At 40.4% G+C, this 20,156-nt stretch overlaps 1 protein-coding gene across 13 annotated transcripts in view; it reads right to left on the minus strand.

Annotated features, from left to right (window-relative positions):
• The window catches only part of PHF21A (PHD finger protein 21A), a 260,529-nt gene that overhangs the window by 176,462 nt on the left and 63,911 nt on the right, over positions 1–20,156 (minus strand). For 11 of the 13 annotated variants that reach the window (XM_073348143.2, XM_078853291.1, XM_073348152.2 and 8 more), the window contains exons 3-5: positions 10,475–10,629; positions 5,414–5,446; positions 3,013–3,078 (exon numbers count right to left, since the gene is read on the minus strand). In XM_073348143.2, the coding sequence (XP_073204244.1) occupies positions 3,013–3,078; positions 5,414–5,446; positions 10,475–10,528 (153 nt within the window). In that variant the 5' untranslated portion in view covers positions 10,529–10,629. Of the gene's footprint in view, positions 1–3,012; positions 3,079–3,967; positions 4,025–5,413; positions 5,447–10,474; positions 10,630–17,797; positions 17,899–20,156 lie in introns of those variants that run through there. The other 2 variants (XM_073348147.2, XM_073348149.2) reach the window with 2 other exon arrangements.

Genomic DNA, 20,156 nt, shown 5'->3' on the forward strand with positions numbered 1-20,156 from the left:
AATCGGGAAAGCAGAATGTTATACACCTCACTTCAGTGAAAGTTGATTAAACAATGGCAAAGGTCTCCACAAATTAAAAGCTGAATCATCATCATCCCACAGCTGTGGTTAAAAGAAGATGTCCCATGAACCTACCTAGGGGGAAATGAGGGCTAAGTCTCCAATTCTTGGGACAGCAGAATCTGGGAAACCTGACTCCCTTCTAGTCAAAAGCGCTAGCACAGTCTCTCTCTGAACTAAGCATATGCTACAACACAATCCCTTCGCCAGAGGCAGGGAGTGTGGCATTACCGTAAAAAGTGCTTTAGAACTGTATATAAAAGATGTGAGGAAACAGGAGTACACACCAATTTTGCTCATAAAACCACTTTAGAAGTTAGCCTACTGGATGCAGATTTCCCCCATATACAAAGATCAAACCAGTATTTTCTCAGTTACATTTGTTATAAAAGGAAAAATAATAAAAAATGAGAACAAAAGTAAATGCTCCATCGAAAGCACGGTCTCTGACTCTTAACAAACTGCATCCCTATGCCTTGCAAAAAATCACAGCTGTGCCTGCAGAGACTTTCAAATACTCAAAAGGGCCCCCCTCCACAAACACTACAGCTACATACACAAGAAGCATGTCTTCTCTTCATGTAAAAATGCATGTTCAGTTTAAACACAACTTCATATAATCCCCATTTTAGCAGCCATGCTATTTTAAAAGGGTCATTTTTGGGGACACTAGCAGCTCATGGACCCAGTGGTAGAGATGATAAAGCAGTTTACATCCTGTTTTAATATTTTGATAATCACAAGAACTGTTCAATATTTAGCAAAAACAAACAACAGGTACGTAAAGTAGGAAACTGGTTTACAATTTTCACACTTTCTGTGTCACAAATGAGGTCCCTTTTCATGACTACTGGCAGCCAACAATTCAGAAACTGAGCTAATCAAAGCTTTTTTAAAACAACTCATGCTTTATCACATGACAAAAAATGCTTCACCATGTGAAATTTCAAGTTGCTATGCTGAGCAAAAAGGGTGTAGCTTCTCCTTAGATGAATGTCCACATAAACCAGGGGTGGGCAAACTTTGTGGCCCGAGGGATACTTCTGGGTATGGAAATTGTATGGCGGGGCATGAATGCTCACGAAATTGGGGTTGGTGTGCAGGAGTGGGTGAGGGCTCTGGGATGGGGCCAGAAATGAGGAGTTCAGGGTGTGGGAGGGGACTCCAGGCTGGGGCAGAGGAGTGGGGGGGAGGGGAGGGCTCCGGCTGGAGGTGCAGCCTCTGGGGTGGGGCTGGGGTGAGGGATTTGGGGTGTAGGAGGGTGCTCCAAGCTGGGACCGAGGGGTTTGGAGGGCAGGAGGGGGATTAGGGCTGGGGACGGGTTCGGGGAGGGGTTCAGAGGTGCAGGCTCCAGGCTGCGTTTACCTCAAGCAGCTCCTGGAAGAAGCAGCATGTCCCCTCTCCGGCTCCTACACAGAGGCACAGCCAGGCAGCTCTGCGCACTGTCCCGTCCACAGGCACCGCCCCTGCAGCTCCCATTTGCAGCATTTCCCGGCCAATGGGAGCTGCGGGGGCAGCATGCGGAGCCCTCTGGCAGCCCCCTAAATGCCACTCGTCTGGGAGCTGCGTGGAGCTGTGGTGCGTGGAGCAGCCCCTGACCCTGCTTCCTGGCTGGAGGGCAGGAGTGGGGAAAGTCACAGACCCCGTTTCCCAGCAGGAGCTCAAGGGAAGGATTAAAATCGGCTAGCAGGCTGGATGTGGCCCACAGTTTTCCCACCCTTGCCATAAACAATGGCTGAAGAGAAAACAGAGCCGAAAGCAACTAACATATTCTCAACTGCAGGCCAGATCTTCTGTTCAGGTTTTTATAATTGTAACGTTAAAGAATATCAGATCAGAGTTATAAAACCACCGTAAGACAGATGTCTATGTTTTTCTAAGCTTTGAAGTTCCTTCTCCCCATTTCTAGTACCTTACCTCCTGTCCCTGCCTGAACACAAACTGATAAGTCAGTCCTCTGGCATGATGGCAAACTAACCCTGAAACTATCAGGGGCCCTCTGACCTAACTGGCCGGAGCGGGGCCGAGCCGCATGGTGCGGCCCCAATCCAGTGCCCCGGCTGGAGCGGGGAGCAGCTTAAAACAGCTCGCAGGCAGCAGTTTTCCCACCCCTGATTTAGGCCATAGTGACCAAGAGCTGGCTTGATGCAGTTATATTTTCATAGTAATATTGCAAACATAAACTAACAAAACAGGTTTTTGACTGAGGTGGGTTTTTTTTTTTTAATAATGCATAGGTCAGTAGAACTCTGTATCCCATCACAATAAAATTTGAATTCTAATAGTTACCCATATGGCTTTGCAAGTCCTCTAGACATTCTATAGAGTAATCATCTGTCTGCCAATGACAAATATTTTCAGTCTACATATGGAGCAATCCCCACCAGGTGGCTAATGCCACTAGCAGTCAGTTGTGGATCAGTCCATTAGAAACCGAGCGCCAATGAAGACGAACAGTTGCCCTCGCAAAGATTAACAGACTGGCTTACTATGGACTAAGCGGTCTCCAGTGTTCAAGGGCATGAATCCAGAAGCCCTTACTCAGTTTCTCAGTCCATAATGTGAAATAGACTTCAAAGAGTTTTGCCTGAGTAAGGACTTCTTGGTTTAGAATAAAATGAGTGAATTTTAGACTATAACTCCGGTCTCAAGTTCAAATTACTGTAACAAATTCCAGTGTCTTCCCACTTCTGTTTCATATAAGGTAAAATATAGTTTAAACAGAACACTTTCTTGACACATTCATCAATACAGGCCATCAGATATACTAGTCCGTTTGTTCAAGCTCCATTTATTTGTCTTTATTTTTTGTTGTGCTAGAGAAATTAAATAAAGCCCCAAAACATCTGACTGCCCATACTTACATCCACACAAAGAAATTTAGCAGCTCTCTTGGAAGATGAGAGCAGACATTTCTTTAGAACATGGTGTTAAAAATATCTATTTCCCTACCTGTTTCTCACTCAAAGCTGTGATTTTGGCTTGGAGTTCATGAAGCTGTTTCTTCAAATCAGCATTCTGATAAGAAAGAAAAAAATATCTGTGAGAAAGAAACTCCATTTCTTAACACAATAGTAGCAGGACTTCTTGCATAGAGTACTACAAATAATAAAGCACCTCTGGACATACCACCAATCAAATTATCCAAATGGACAAGTACAGACTTATTCAAAAGTCATCTGGTGCAACAATCATTAGTGGATTTTTCCAGTGTTCAAAAATAAGTTTGGGGGGGAAGGAAGAGGTGGAACTCAGTTTGGAAGGAGTTAGTTAAAACATCCCTGGGTGCTTCACAATATGCTGTAATAAGGTTAATTTGTGTATCACTGTATTTTCAGGCCAGAGAAGCCAGAAGAAATCTGTTTATCTTAGGGATTTCTACAGTACGCAATACATGCTACTTAAAGTATTGTCTCACCTCCACTACTTATTCAGTGACAGACATTTGACTGTCAAGGACATCAATGACCATATCTATTAGTAGGAATTAAACATCATGCACACCAAATGAGAGGTGGAATATATCTACTACATCCTCTTCCCCCTTTTCGGTACAATAGTATATGTCTTTTTACACCTTTGCTTATATTTAGAAAAGTTGCAACAGCCTTAACAATGCACCACTCATGTTAGCAATTTGCCTACAAGGACATTTTCTCAAGTTTAAGATTCTGAGAGCCATAAACAGCTCACTGTACAGGATGTGACAGGGAACTCAATTTTTATTTACTAAATTTAATAAAAATACAAAGAAAAAAACCAAAACAAAACAAAACACACACACACACACACACGACAGAAGATATGCTTAACAGCTTCAAAATCTTGTTTGGCATGAGTCTCCCAGCATTTCTCTTCTTACATTTTCTCCTCATGCAATCTCTTTCTATGTCAAGTCATAGCTCACCTAGACAGTAGACTCTGTTGGTAAGGGATCACATATTATTTCTGCAAAATGGCATGCACACCTTCAGCGCTATGTAAAAACATGAAACCAACAAACCGCTATTACTACTACAGGGGCTACCATGCTCAGAGTAACTTCCACACCTTCACATTCCTCCACACAACTTTAAAATGCATCCTAATCCTGACCTGCAATTCCTTCTAGTCCTAGGATACCATAAAGCTCCAAAAGCTATTCCAAATCTTTACTCTCAGCCCTCCCTGGTTGTTCCAATCTGGGCCCCATCACAGCTCATTCCTGACCTGCAGCATCTATGGCAGTAAAACAGAAATGTCTTGCTCCAGTGTCTACTCACCAAGCACATACTCAGATAATGCAAATTATAGAAGATAGCAGAAGTGCATTTACTGGGCTCAATTCAGACACAGCAAAGAAAGGTTTAGTAATTTAAAGCAGTGAGGGGAAAATATTTGCACCACTAGGTGAAGCACTGACTTAGTTTCTCAAAGTAATGTTAGGGTTAGCAAAAAGAGCCAGGTTAAGTGCCCTGGAAACTAAAGTCCTCTATTTGCAGAGCAGAAGCAGCCTGCAAGCTTCCTCTCAAACCCATTCCTTTACTAACACACCTTAAACCCTGACCTTAAAAGCCTATTGCTAGAAACAGGAAGAGGATAATTTGATCAGTAGCCTCTCTGATGAGATGACAGAGAAATTCTGCCACCTTCTACACTCTACATTACTCTACCCTGGTGCACATTTTTCTCTCATTCTTACTACTTGCCTTCATGCCCCTTTCATGTACCCAAGAAAACCACCTCCCCACTTCTTTTTGTGCCTTTTCCACCATGTTTCCTTCCACAGTGCCCCTACTGCTGAAACTCTTTCACTCTATTCAAATCCCTCATTGCAACTCAGTTTAGTCCATCAGTGTACATCAACTGATTTAAACAAACCAAATAAATGCAACTGTATGTGCTAAGATACCATTTTCTTCTACTTGACCAATGAACTGTGTCTTAATTTTGCAGATTCCTTGGAACTGGGCCCCCATCTTCTTTATTACTTGTACAGACTGTTACCAATGCTTAAAACAGTCAATTAGTGCAAAGTGTGGTGGAAGCATTTATGATGTGGAAAGGTATCCACCAGCCACTGAACTGAGACCAGCAACTCATTTTAAACAGGCCAAACAACAATTAGGTTGAATTTAAAACATTGGCAACATGGAAAGGCTCCTTATTCTACTATTAATCCCTCAGCTAGCCAATACTCCCCATTTATTTTTAAAAAGTATAACTTGCAAAGAAAAAGAAAGCATTACTTTACCGTGGCAGTAGATTATGAGCAAATAAACAATGGCAAACAAGAGGTCATGGACTTAGTGTATTTCTTATACCTTAACTCCCAGAGTAATAAAAGCAGTATAAAACAAAATACATATTTTACCTGTGGATCTTGCTTCATTTGGGCAACCAGTTTCTAGAAAGAGAGAGAGACATATTCATCAATACATTACAGAGTTCAATCAAGGTTGTGTTTATTGGACAGTTTATGTAATAGCCCTGATTAGAAGTTGGAATTTAAACAAGACACCCTGTATTTTAAAAAAAAAAAAAAATAGCAAGACTTAGCTCATCATGAAATTATTTTATAATTCACAGAAATCTTGTCATTAATATAATGAGACATCCCTATTAATTCTATAGTCAGCCTATCACCTTTCATATTTAGCTGAAGGATGCTACTACATTCTTTTTTTTTTTTTTTTTTTTTTTTTGCAGGAACTGCTTTAAAAAAAAAGATTCCCTTTAAGGAAAATTTAAGCCAGCTGGGTAACCTAATCAAATAGCTGTGTGTCCTCTAAAACTGCTGTCTTCTTTGCCCACAGTCATAGGGAATACTGAACAGACTGAACTACTTTAGATACAATAGTTGTTTGTTTATATAAATCAAATGCAGCACATTTTAGGCAGTAAGGAACTGCTTGTGTGTTGGTTTGGTTGGTACCACATGGGAGATCCATGTTCAGAAGAGACTTTTCCCACTTTCATCCCTTGAATTGGCAGTGACTGAGATCATCATGGATGAAATACCCCCCACATCCAAAGGGAAGTAGACAGATGGTTACACCATTCACTGCTGTTCCTCCTTCAGTTCCTTCAGGCAGTTGCAGAAGGGTGTTGCCTATATAGCTAACCAGGAAGGAGGTTATCAGGATTTTACTAAGGAAAACCAGAAGCCCAGAATGATGAGGCAAGATAAACCCAACAACCCAAATTCCTGTTTTAGCGGTGGCCATTTCACCATATCAAATCATTCATCTGTGAATCTGAAGGGGACATGGTAAAGTCCACACTTGCTTCCCTATCCCCTTATAAGAAAAGAAAAGTGAGGAAAAAATCCAGAACATAAACAGATACATTAGTACACTGCATTTCACTCACATCAATATTGCTTGAAAAATTATGTGAATTAGCGTTTCTTAGAGATTTCAGACTTTATTTCGAATTACAAATTTATTTGTATTTGTTATTAATTTTAAAGTCTCCTTTGGTAACCTAAAAAAGACACTGATTGCAGACATGCCACTTTAGTCATGCAGAGAAGCTGGTATCTTCCCAAAGGTTTATATTCTTGGCCCATTTTCATCAGCTCCTCCGTGCTCACTACCTCAGATAAAGTTGTTAAAATAACTCTGCTAGTTTTTATATAAATGTTATTTAAAATATGGAGACAGATTATCTTCTCACAACTTTTCATAAGACACCTTGCAAAAGTCAGTTTGACTATAAACTCACTTTTGTACAGCATTAAAATATCAGCAAATGTTAGTAAGTTAGGATCATATTACACCATCCTCCAAGTAGGCAGGAGTTCAATGTGAGAGAGAACAATAGAAGCTGGGCTTAAGTTATTTAAAATATTTCTCTTCTCCTTGTCCTACAGATGGGGAGAAAGGAAGGGGTACTCCAGGCTCTTCCATTAATCTGCCCCAAGAGTACTCAGGGAGACCAATTCTTCTGTGAGGACAGCCAAATGCAACTCCCTTTGAAGCCCTTTAACAATAACAAACAAATTTAAAAGGGCAAGGTGCTTGAGAATGAACCAAGTACTGCCTTCCACACAGCAGTTGAAAGCACTACTTCATAGAATCAGAGAAGCACAGAAATGTAGGGCTGGAAGGGACCTTGAGAAGTAATCAAGTCCTGCCCTCTGGGCTGTGGCAGGACCAAATAAACCTAGACCATCCCTGGCAGGTGTTCGTCCAACCTGTTTTTAAACAACCTGCCTTGGAAGCCTCAGTTAGAAAGTTTTTCTTAATAGCTATCCTAAATCTCCCTTGCTGCAGATTCAGCCCATTACTTCTAGTCCTACCTTCAGTGAACATGGAGAACAGTTGATCACCATGTCCTTTCTGTTACAGCCCTTCACACATCTGAAAACTTATCAGATCCCCACTTGGTCTTCTTTTCTCAAGACTAAACATGCTCAGTTTTTTCCCCTCACAGGACAGGTTTTCTAAATCTTTTACCATTTTTGTGGCTCTCCTCTGGACTCTCTCCAATTTGTCCACATCTTTCCTGAAGCATGGTGCCCAGAACTGGACACAGTACTCCAGCTGAGGCCTCACCAGTGCCGAGTAGAGCAGGACAATTATCACCCATGTCTTACATATGACAATCCAATTAATACACCACAGACTGATATTAGCCTTTTTTGCAGCTGCATCATGTTGCTGACTTCAGTAAGATTCCTTATCCCTTCCAGCCCAGAGTGAAGGACAGAATTGAGTCTTGAACCTGGAGCATCTTTCCATTTGCAAGAAGTTATGATTCCCACTAGTGGCAGCCCTGTCCAGGACTTATTTCTGTAAGACTTTTGATCATTAGTACAGTGGGTGGTGCAGTAAAGGAGGGGAGAGTCAGTCCTAATGAGTTTAAAAGGCTACAATCATAAGTATAAAATGGGGAAATGCAATGAAGGGAAAAACACCCAGCACATTAAAGTGAGTTTATTTTAATACTGTCTCCTTAATATAGTCACAATATTCATTTTCATATAACACAGTACTATAGCTGCCACAGGTAAGGTGCAGAATAAAGAGGTTGGAAAGTTGTACAATATGAAAAAACTTGACAACCACTAATTCAATATATTTCTAGATACACATACACGTCCCCATCAGCAACATGGGTACAGGGAATGAGGAAAAGGAGGATTTTGTACAGTTAACTTAAATTTACTGAAGCCATTTGAAAGAGAAATCTGGGGAGTCAAAAAATTGATGAACAAAGATGATACGACAAAGGACAATTCTCTCAGTGACATGTAGTGCTGGCTTCTGAAATATATATTGGTAATATTTTGTATTTCTATGCAGGATTTTTCTTAAATAAAAATTATATCACATAACTTACTTTTCCAATATATTGCCTAATGTCACTCTCCATTTGCGCTGTACAGAAGTAAACAACAATGAAGTTTCCTAAACTCCATCTTTACTTTGTTACTGACACACCTATATGCTCCTGAAAAAGTTACCTTTTAAAATTAAGAAAGCATTCAGAACCTCAATACAAACCTTTATGAACTCCACATGGAAGATAAGGACCTTCAAATTCCTGAGAAGCACTGTTATGGAGCATCCGCCCCACGCTTGCATGTAAGGGGTTAATGGCGCCATAGGGACGCTGTGGGAAAAACAGCTAATCGGAGAGGGGCTGCAAGGAGCAGCCAATCAGAGCCTGACAGGCCCATATAGGAAGAGCTGCAGGACAAAGCAGGTTCAGTTGCTCCCTAGAGCTCAAGGAGGAAGATCTGGCTGCCTTGCAAGCAGAAGGAACGCCAGCACTCTGGACAGAGGAGTGCGACCACCAGGGACTTGGGAAGCTACAGAGAGTTCCTGGCTCGTGGCTAAGACTGACATGCTGAGGCCCTGAGGGAAGGGTGAAGAAGGTGCTGGAGCTGTGGAAAAGTGGCCCAGGGAAATGTACTGAGAGGTTTGAGAGGATGCAGCATGTGGCTGGCATCTAAAGGGTCCCTGGGCCAGAATCTGGAATAGTGGGCAGGCCCAGGTCCCCCCCACACACAGTGATGCACTGGATGGACAGTTGGACTGGCCCCCAGAAGGGGGAGCACAGTGTGTGGCACAGCCAGAGGGCTGTGTCATGAAGACGCCGTCGTGGTCCTTGGAGTGACAAAGGACCAGTAGCAGGAGTGACGGTGGGCAAGGAACACCGGGAGTGGACATACTGACCTGCAGAGCTGACCCTCATGATGACCAGCAGGAGGCGCTAGTATGGGAGTGGAGCCCCATCACAAGCACATAATACTAATCTGCAATTTTGGAAGCTGGTATCTGGCTTTCTTTAAATGATCCACCCCCCTCCCAGTAAAAGGCCTCAGGGTCTAGCAGAATGCATATAAAGATAGAATACAGGAAAGGCCTGAATTCTGTTCCACGCTCTTCCATGTTTTGGTCTTAACACTTCATAAACTTTATTCAGTTAGAGCTCACAACATTCCTGTGAGCTAGACAAATATAATTATCCTCATTCTACGGATCTAGCCATTCAAGTATTATGCTCATCATGGTAGCTGACAAAAACAGAAGTGAAGAGACGTGCTCACAGCAAGTCAGCGTCAGCCAAGTTTACAGTTCAACTCTTCAATAAACTTCATCACAGAATCCCACACACATCTCATTTTACTCGTGTAACAGAAGTAGCAATTCTCACATGCCCCTCAGAGATATTCACACAGTTAGTTGATTTTATATTAATTTAGTATTTTGAAAAGATAACATTTAAAGAAAAGTTAACTCCATAGTTATGGTTGTGACCTTACCTTATATTTGAAGAACCATTTTGACACACCTTCACTTACGTTTCTCAAAGCTATACCAATCTAACTAAAATTACTCATTTGTGATAAAATGGAATGGCTAACTGATTTTTATTGCCATTTAGCATCTGACAGACAAAGTTTAAGCATCCTAACACTACAAAATAAAGATTCTTCTTGAGCTCAGGTGAAAGGAGGTCGTTTCTGCAGTCAAAAAACTTGGGTTTTATTTAAAATACCCCTCGAATGGCTTTCCCCCTGGTGTCTAAGTCCCAGCTGTATCAGCAGACAGCTTGTTCTCACTGGAACACATCTCTCTCCATGATTCCAGGATTTCTTCCCAATCCCTCAAGTTGGCAATATGTCTTTGGACCACAGAAAGATCTCTCAGCCAAAATTCACTGAAAATGCCCTCTTTAGATTATTTCATCAATGCTAAAGCATGTCATTTTAAAAAAAGAAAAAATTCAGACCAATGGATTTATGAAGTATTTACTGGCATAAAGAAGCCACTGATGGGTAAACAGAAAGTTTAAAAAGTGTAAAGTTCTACAGCAATTTCAAAACTGAACAGGCTATTGCTATACCTGACCTCTTAGGACTAACCATTACTTGCATTAAAATGTAGGAGAAGAAAACCAAGAAATAAAGAATACAACTTACCTGGTGAACCTGAATTTCCACTTTCAGAGCCTCCTGTAGAGTCTGCAACTCCATTCTCTACCTTCTCCACTCTTTCTAGCTGTCTCTTTACTAATTCCACAGTGCCTTCAGTCTCTGGCTTCAGAAAATGAAAGTTCCTTTTCTCCAAACTTTTGCTGTAGAATAAATTTTTTATTTTATGGTTAGCAGAAGCCAGAAATTAGGCAGTTTTTAAGAAGTAGTTATACTATAATAAAAAGCATGAATACTGAAATCAACTAGACCATCTTTCATAATAGCATCTTAGTCTAATTTGCAAATGATCCTTGCAAACATAAGGAACCTAACAGCTTCCCAAAGAAGGCTTTCCTTCTAATCTTTTAACCTGACTTGGAAACTTTCTGAACGCCTGAAAATTGACATTCTTGTTCCCTGTGTTAAAGTTTGCAGGCAGACATGTTTGCCTACAAACGCTCTAATAACTTACATATTAAACTAGAACACAATGTATATTCACAGTGCTGCACATATGGGATTAAAACATATCTTCCCATGACAATCTGTCAATCTTAATAATCCACACACACCTTATGTACACATGGGAATAGCCCCGATTCAGTACTCTGTTGCACTGCACCAGTGTTAATGAGAACAAGATGAGTACGGCATTAACTAAGCTCACTAGAGTTTCAAGCAGAGGTAAACCCAGGTTACCTCAATTGATGAAAAACACACAAAAAGAGTTGGGCAATTTCCATAAAGGGCTGGGAGAGCACAGTTAGGGGGAGAGCTGCAGAAAGGGCTTTGATTGGAGGAGGGCAGCAGGGGAGAAGCAGGCTCCTACCCTTTTCTACCCTTAGGGGTCAGCACCAGCACAACTCCACTGGTTACAGGCCACCAATTACTGAATCAGGGTTATTCCCGTGCGTAGGCAAAGCCACAGTCTCAAATGAATAGGATATTCATATTCTCTTCCTGTCTGACACAGGCTGGCTGGCCCTCTAAATGGAGATTGGCTCAGCCTGGCCTGTGATGGATCGACTACCTCTCCCCACAGATAACCCTGATCATCTGGTATCAGGTGACTCCATTCAATTATCACACCCAGACAGGGAGGGAAGAGTTGGGCAATTTCCATAAAGGGCTGGGAGAGCTCAGTTGAAGAGAAAGCTGCAGAAAGGAGATTGCCTCTTATGAGGGCTCTGATTGAAGGAGGGCATCAGGGGAGAAGCAGGCTCCTGTAGCAGAACCAGAAAAAGGCCAATCCCCAGGCAGATGACTTGGAAGTAGATTGGAAGTACAGACCCAGACTGGGGGAAAGACTCCAGGAAAGAAGCCCTGAGGGTCATCAGCTCACTTAGGAGCAGAGACTCCAGGAGGAAAGTTCTGAGGGTCAGCTCTCAGAGCAGGGCAGAAGGGTAGCCCAGGAAGAACAGAAGACCCTTTTGTTTTTATATGTTTTCTTTAGACTAGAGACTGCTACTTGACAGAACATCCCTAGGCAGGCCACTCATCTGGTATTAAAATGGACAGTCCAGCTTTTCTAGGGTTTGTCCTCTTCCAGTACTCAGATGAGATTTTGCTGGTAACAGACTTCGGACACCATTTTGAAGAGCATGCTGCTCCACCCCCACCACCGTGACCTTGCACACAAGGTCTTAAAAACAACATCCCCACGTAGCGTGACCTCATGCACTTGCATCCAAGATCACGCTGCATGGGGGGAGCCATTTTTAAGAGAGTGCCACCCTACTCCCACGTGACATGACCTCACACATACTGTGTGTCCAAGGTTATGGTGGCAGGGGTAGGCACTTGCCATTCCCGGAAGTACTGGAATGTCCAGTATTTAGGGTTGCCAACCCACCATGATTGCCCTGGTGTCTCCAGGAATTACATATTAATCTTTAATTAGAGATTGTGTCATGTGATGAAACCTCCAGGAATACCTCCACCCAAAATTGGCAACCCTACCAGTATTCCAGGAATTCATGAGTGGCCCCCCAATGTCTCCCTGAAAGAAGGTAAGCCTGTCACTTGCAAGGCTATTGTGGGGACTAAGAGGGAAACAGAGGAAGACCCAGAAAGCAGGCCAAAAGGAACAAGGGGAGTGTGGTGCTGCTGCTACACTGTCCTAAAATATCTTGTTGTGGTGATGCATGCTGTTAAAACAGGTGACTCTGTCCACCCCAGATGTGGATGCATTTCAGTGCAAGTCTATGACCCAAAATTTGTAAAGAATTGAAGGAGGTATATATTAAGATAATTAGTGTTTTCCAAATAAAATAACCCAAAGCAGTTTTGCAGAAGCACAATGAGCTGTGAATATATTAATGTTGAAACCCTTTGCAGTGACTGAGCAGAACTTGGTGACATTAAAAAAACCAATACTACTACTTACCATCTTCAAAGCACTTTACAAAACACGAATTAATCCTCACAGTAACTGTGAAGTAGGTAAACATTACCCATATTTTTAAAGGGGGAGAAATGAGATACAGAGGGGAGGTTACTTCCAAAACAATGCAAAGTATCTAGTTCTGAGCCAGGATTAGGAGTTCTTGATCATCTTCTCATGCTTAGACACAATGAAGGACTCTCAATCTTAAAATTACATGTTTTTTGTGGGGGTTTTTTTAAGTTTTTAAAAAATATTTACTCTAAAAATCTTCAGAACTCATTATGTATCCAATCTCTGTAGCCATTATTGATGCATCAGGTGTTACACACTACAGAATTCTAGGATATTAATATAGCTAGGATATTTTTAATTTTTTTTTAAAGTAGAAAACCTTCATAATGGAATTTTTTAAAGGGATACTGCCAATTTAGCTTAGATCATACATTTTAGCTTTCAAAAACACCCAAGAATTATTAATAGGGTGATATTTTTTAAATAAAAAATTTGAACTTTTTAATTTAAACTGGATATTCGAATTAAATTAAATACAGGTCTATTTTAAAAAATAAACCTATTTAAAATTAAATTTGAAATTATGACAGCCTATGTTAAGGTCTAAATTTACTATAATACATTAATGAATGCAGTGTTGTAGCAGCCATGTCAGGACCAAGATATTAGAGAGACAAGGTGGGTGAGGTAACAGCTTTTATTGGAAGAATAGCACTGTGTAAGCTCAAAAGCTTGTATCTCACCAACAGAATTTGGTCCGACAGAAGTTATTACCTCACCCACTTTGTCTCTCTATAATCTATTAAGACCATTTAAAATTATATTAAAAAATAATATTCAAGTGGTACAGGTTTATGGCTGAAGTTTTGAAGAAAGTCAAACCACTGAACTAGTGGTAGTCATGGTACTTGGGACCAGAGTTTGTTGAAGTGCTAAACCAGTTTAAGACAACAGTAGCCTCTTCTGAAAGCGCAGAGAAAATATTTTCTTCATGCCAGCTTAACTAGTTCAGTTCAATGACTAGTTCATTCGAAGTTAAGACACCAATTAGAAGCTGAAAAGCATGAAAGCTTGTTTTCCGCTTCCAATCCATGAGTAAAAATAGGATGATGGAATGAGATTTACTAGCTCTAAAATCCAGAAGACATGGTGACACTAAACAATCAATTCAATTCACTAACTATAGATAATGCTTTGTTCAATAAATCAATTATAGTTTTAAATGCACAATTTTTTTATTTTTTTTCTTATCAAAAAGTTTATTTATTCAGCACATTTAAGGCAGAACTTTTAATGAATTAAAAAAATTAAGTTTTAGTGCATTTTTAGTTGCATTAGAATTTCCATCCAAATACAGCTTGACACAATCTCTCTCTCTCTTTCACACACACACTCACTCTCTAGTAAACAAGAAATGCACCACTTTCTAACAATCAAAAACGTAAAAATTAGGAATCTGAATAAATGTATGTTAAACTCTAAAGTTGCTTAAATAAACTTGTGTAAATATACTGTAGCCTCCTAGTTTTCAAAAAGCAGCACCAAATTTAGTGTAACGGCTACATTTAATTGCAAATCAGCATGTTGTAATGGTGAGCAACCAGTGAAAATTAACCTCTCTTGAATAAAATAACTGCAGTACAAATACAAAGCAAGATTAAAATCTGATTTCAATCAAAGTTTCCTGCTTGCTGTTCTAAATCATTATTAAAATCTGTGATTTAAATCACTGATTTAAATCAATCCATGCTGATTATTAATAAAGTTAATGAGTCTTATTTTAACTCTCTCTGTCTATGGCAGGGGTTCTCAAACTTCATTGTACTGCAACCCACTCCTGACAACAAAAATTATTACACAACCCCAGGAGTCAGGACCAAAGCCTGAGCCCAGCTTCTCCAGATAGCAGGGCCAAATCCGGAGCCCTACTGTCCCAGGTAAGGGGGCCAAAGCCAAAGCCCAAGAGCTTCAGCCCCAGGCAGGGGTCTGTAACCTGAGCCCCCTCACCCAGGGCTGAAGTCCTTGGGCTTTGGTTTCGGTCCCAGAAGGTGGGGCTGGGACTCGGGCTTTGGCCACAGCCCCAGACCCCAACAAGTCTGAGCCAGTCCTAGTGACCCCATTAAAATGGGGTCCCGACCCAGATTTTGAGAACCACTCGCCTATGGTAAACAAACCAGGGTTGGGAAGAAAATGAAACTGATTAAGAACAAAGTGAAATTTACTAGTCTAGTTTTGCTGTCCAAACCGAAGCAAATCACAAAAAGTACTCAGTATATAAATGGTGAAAATATAAGTATTAGATTTTAATTCATTCATTTTTTAAGTTTAACAGTCATTAGTTATAGGTAAAGTGTTTTTAAAAAGGGGGGGGGGGGAGCTCTGATCTTATCTCCTAGAACTGTGAATGGAAGGACTATCCATGTGTGGCTCTCCCAGCATCTGATATTGAAGAGACGGGCACACCCATACAGAGATTCTTCCACAGGTTTGTGATTCATATGGGCAAGTAGGTGAAAATTAGATGAGGAACTACACATTATTTGCCAGCTCTTGTGCTACAAACCTTAAATGAGAAAATACACCTCGAAGTTCTCTTACCCTTTCCTCAGAGACCCCACCAGGGTTCCAGAAGGACCTGTGTCCTGGTAAATTGCTGCTGATGCAATGCCAATCGAAACGCAGTACTTGGGAGCTAAGTGTGGGGGTGAATGCTGAGGTAAGGAGCCTCAGAGGCATAGGGTCTTCCACAGGCCTCAGGGAATCGACCAGACTTGAGAGCAGGCCCCACCGTCTGTGATTAGGCCAATCCCACATATCCCCAACTGGATGACATGAGGGAAACCTCTGCACGGGATTCCTCATGGAGATCTGCTCTCCCCAAACCCTTTATTGTGGGTACGACCACTGGAGAAAGAGATTTGACCCATAATTTCTTTCATCAGCGACTCTTTAAACAACGAGAAAACCTACAAACAGCTAGTATCCTGCAATAAAATATTAATCCTTTGAGTTACAGAGGTGCAAACAGTTCACTTATATTCTACCCTATTTTACGTATTACATTTTTTCATCTAGAAAGGAATATTTTTTCTTTTTAAGCCAAGAAAAAATAGTTCCACTTTTTAGATTGCTTTCCAACCTTCTGTCCAAGAGGAATTTTTTTACAAATGAAAAAGGGACTAATACCGAGAATGTTGAGGCCTTTAACTCTAGTGGCTTATCCGTTATTGCAGCTAGCACATATTATGGTTGCATCCGATGAAGTGAGCTGTAGCTCATGAAAGCTTATGCTTAAATAAATTTGTTAGTCTCTAAGATGCCACAAGTACTCCTTTTCTTTTTGCGAATACAGACTAACACGGCTGCTACTCTGAAACCCGATATTATGGTTATGTGATTCTAATAGAGTATTAAACACTGCAGATTTACACCAGTTTAAAACAAAAAAGGTGAAAAGTAGAGGAAAAATTGAGAGACTATGCTATCAAATACAATACTCTACAGAAAAAGTAAAATCAGGTTTTACACACATGCTTTAAATTGAGTGTAAAAAAATAACAAAGCACTGGAAATATAAAGACATTATAACTACCATTAATGAGGGGCTGACAGTTCCAATTTTCATTTGTCAAATGTGTTAGTGGGGCATGAAAAGCAAAGTTCAGTTATTCTGAAAATACCCTTAACAACCTATGTGTTCAAATTATTTATAAAGGTTAAAATGTGTGTTAGTATATGCAGTAACATGCATATGTGGAGCTAAAACGTCTGGGTCATACTAAATCCAAATTTTCAGATTCAAGCATTTGCAGTCCACTGTTTTCCTTCTGAAATAAGCAATACATGCGTATGCATTACTGGCAATTAGTGCACATCACAGGTGCACTGTGGCAGGCATGAGTTCAAAGACGAAGCCAACCAAGAATTCCATCAGTCTCTCACTAATGCACAGCTTCACAGAGTGTTGCAATTTGACGGGGGGTGGGGGGTTCCGTTTTCCCCCCAAAATAAATACACGAACACCTATAGTTTGGGGGGGATTTTAAGCATCTCCTTAAATTTCAAAGGGCTTTGGATCAGATTCCATATAAAAGGAGTTCTAGCTAAGCCCAACATTCACCTCACAGGGCAAGAGAAACTAGCAAGGAAAATTAACATCTTCCTCTTACCTTTCTTCCTCTTAAGTTCACTAAACTCTTGACCTTTCTCCTGCTTTCCCTCATCTCACAACCCCAGTTACTCTTTAAAAAGAGCTGATTTTGGTCCAACAGTCCTTTCAATTCACTTTCAATGCCAAAGCGAAACTGGGAGTGTTAAGCAGCTTATTTTTATAAAGAGAAGAAAAAAAATAACCAGAACTGGTTAAGGGCACAAACCAGTTCTGAAAAGGTCAGCCAGACCCACAGGAAGCAGTTTAAAACTGCCACTTTTTTCCTCTTGAACCATCCTAGCTGCTGTATTGGTCAGATAGTAGCACTATTATTTTTTCCTCAAAGAAATGGAATGAGGATCCCTGAAGCAGTTCCCAATTCTTCTTTTTTAAAAGTACAATTAAAAATACATATAAAATGCTACACAGTATAAATGCTTTGCATTACTAGTAATGAAAATAATACTTATATATAGCGCTCCCAATTAACCGCAGTAAACTCATGCAATTAACTCAAAAAAATTAACTGTGATTAAAAAAATTAATCGTGATTAATCTCATTGTTAAACAATAGAATGCTAATTTAAATTTATTAAATATTTTTGGATTTTTTTCTACATTTTCAAATATATTGATTTCTATTATAACACAGAATACAAAGTGTACAGTGCTCACTTTACAAATATTTGGCACTGCCAAAATGATAAAAGAAATAGTATTTTTCAGTTCACCTCATACACGTACTATAGTGCAATCTCTTTATCATGGAAGAGAAACTTACAAATGTAGATTTTTTGTTGCATTGTTTTGTTTTTGACGGGAGTTATGTAAAACTTTGGCGCCTACAGGTCCACTCAGTCCTACTTCTTGTGCAGCCAACTGCTAAGACAAACAAGTTTGTTTACATTTACAGGAGATAATGCTGCCCACTTCTTATTTACAATGTCACCAGAAAGTGAGAACAGGTGTTCACATGGCACTTTTGTAGCCTCTGTTGCAAGGTATATACATGCCAGATCTGCTAAGGACTTATATGCCCCTTCATGCTTCGGCCACCATTCCAAGGACATTTTTCCATGCTGATAATGCTCGGTAAAAAAATAAATGCGTTAATTAAATTTGTGACTGAACTGCTTGGAGCAGTATTGTATGTCTCCTGTTCTGTTTTACCCACATTCTGCCATATATTTCATATTATAACGGTATTGGATGATGACCCAGCACATGTTCGTTTTAATAACACTTTAAACAGCAGATTTGACAAAATGCAAAGAATGTACCAATGTGAGATTTCTAAGGACAGATACGGCACTAGACCCAAGGTTTAAGAATCTGAAGTGCCTTCCAAAATCTGGAAGGGACGAAGTGTGGAGAATGCTTTCAGAAGTCTTAAAAGAGCAACATTCAGATGCAGAAACTACAGAACCCGAACCACCAAAAAAGAAAATCAACCTTCTGCTGGTGGCATCTGACTCAGATGATGAAAATAAACATGCGTTGGTCCGCTCTGCTTTGGATTGGTATCAAGCAGAACCAGTCATCATAGAATCACAGAACTGGAAAGGGCCTCAAGAGGTCAGTCTAGTCCTCTGCACTCAAGGCAGGACTAAGTATTATCTAGACAATCCCTCACAGGTGTTTGTCCAACATGCTCTTAAAAGTCTCCAATGATGGAGATTCCACAACCTCCTTAGGCAACTTATGCCAGTGCTTAACCACTCTGACAGTTAGGAAGTTTTTCCTAATGTCCAACCTAAACCGCCCTTGTTGCACTTTAAGCCCGTTGCTTCTTGTCCTATCCTCAGATACATCCTCCTTGTAACAACCTTTTCTGTACTTGAAAATGGTTATGTCCCCTCTCAGTCTTCTCTTTTCCAGACTAAACAAACCCAATTTTTTCAATCTTTCCTCATAGGTCGTTTCCTAGACCTTTAATCATTTTTGTTGCTTTTCTTTGGACTTTCCCCAATTTGTCCACATCTTTCCTGAAACGTGGTGTCAAGAAACAGACACAATACTCCAGTTGAGGCCTAATCAGTGAGGAGCAGAGTAGAAGAATTACTTCTTGTGTCTTGCTTACAATACTCCTGCTAATACATCCCAGAATGATGTTTACTTTTTTTGAAACAGCGTTACACTGTTGACTCATATTTAGCTTGTGATCCACTATGACCCCCAGATCCCTTTCCACAGTAATCCTTCCTAGGCACTCATTTCCCATTTGGATGTTTGCAACTGATTATTCCTTCCTAAGTGGAGTACTTTGCATTTGTCCCTATTAAATTTTACCCTATTTATTTCAGACCATTTCTCCAGTTTGTCCACATCATTTTGAATTTTAATCCTATCCTACAAAGCACTTACAACCCCTCCCAGGTTAGTACTGCAAACTTTATAAGTGTACTCTCGATTCCATTATCTAAATCACTGAAGATCTTGAATAGAACTGGACCCAGAACCGACCCCCTTGTTGGGTCCCCACGTTGTCCTTATTTCCCTTTTTATAGATTGGCCTTCTCCAGTCTTCTTGAATGTCTCCCATCTTCCATGACTTTTCAAAGATAATTGCTAATGGCTCAGATATCTCCTCAGTCAGCTCCTTGAGTATTCTAGGATGCATTTCATCAGGCCGTACTGATCTGAAGACATCTAACTTGTCTAAGTAATTTTTGACTTGTTCTTTCCCTATTTTAGACTCTGATCCTACCTCATTTTCACTGGCATTCACTATTTTAGACGTCCAATTGCCACTAACCTTCTTGGCGAAAACCGAAACAAAGAAGTCATTAAGCAACTCTGCCATTGCCACATTTTCTGTTATCAGCATGTACGCGTGTCCTCTGGAATGGTGGTTTAAGAATAAAGGGATATATGAATCTTTAGCACATCTGGCACGTAAATATCTTGCAACGCCAGCTACAAAAGTGCCATGCGAACCTCTGTTCTCACTTTCAGGTGATGTTGTAAACAAGAAGGAGACAGCATTATCTCCTGCAAATTGTAACCAAACTTGTTTGTCTGAGCAATTGGCTGAAGTAGGACTGAGTGGACTTGTAGGCTCTAAAGTTTTACTTTTGAACACAGTAATTTTTGTACATAATTCTACATTTGTAAGTTCAACTTTCAGTACTTGTATTAGG

Source organism: Lepidochelys kempii, chromosome 6 (assembly GCF_965140285.1).
Source record: "Lepidochelys kempii isolate rLepKem1 chromosome 6, rLepKem1.hap1, whole genome shotgun sequence".
In the NCBI taxonomy this organism is placed as follows: Eukaryota; Metazoa; Chordata; order Testudines; family Cheloniidae; genus Lepidochelys; species Lepidochelys kempii.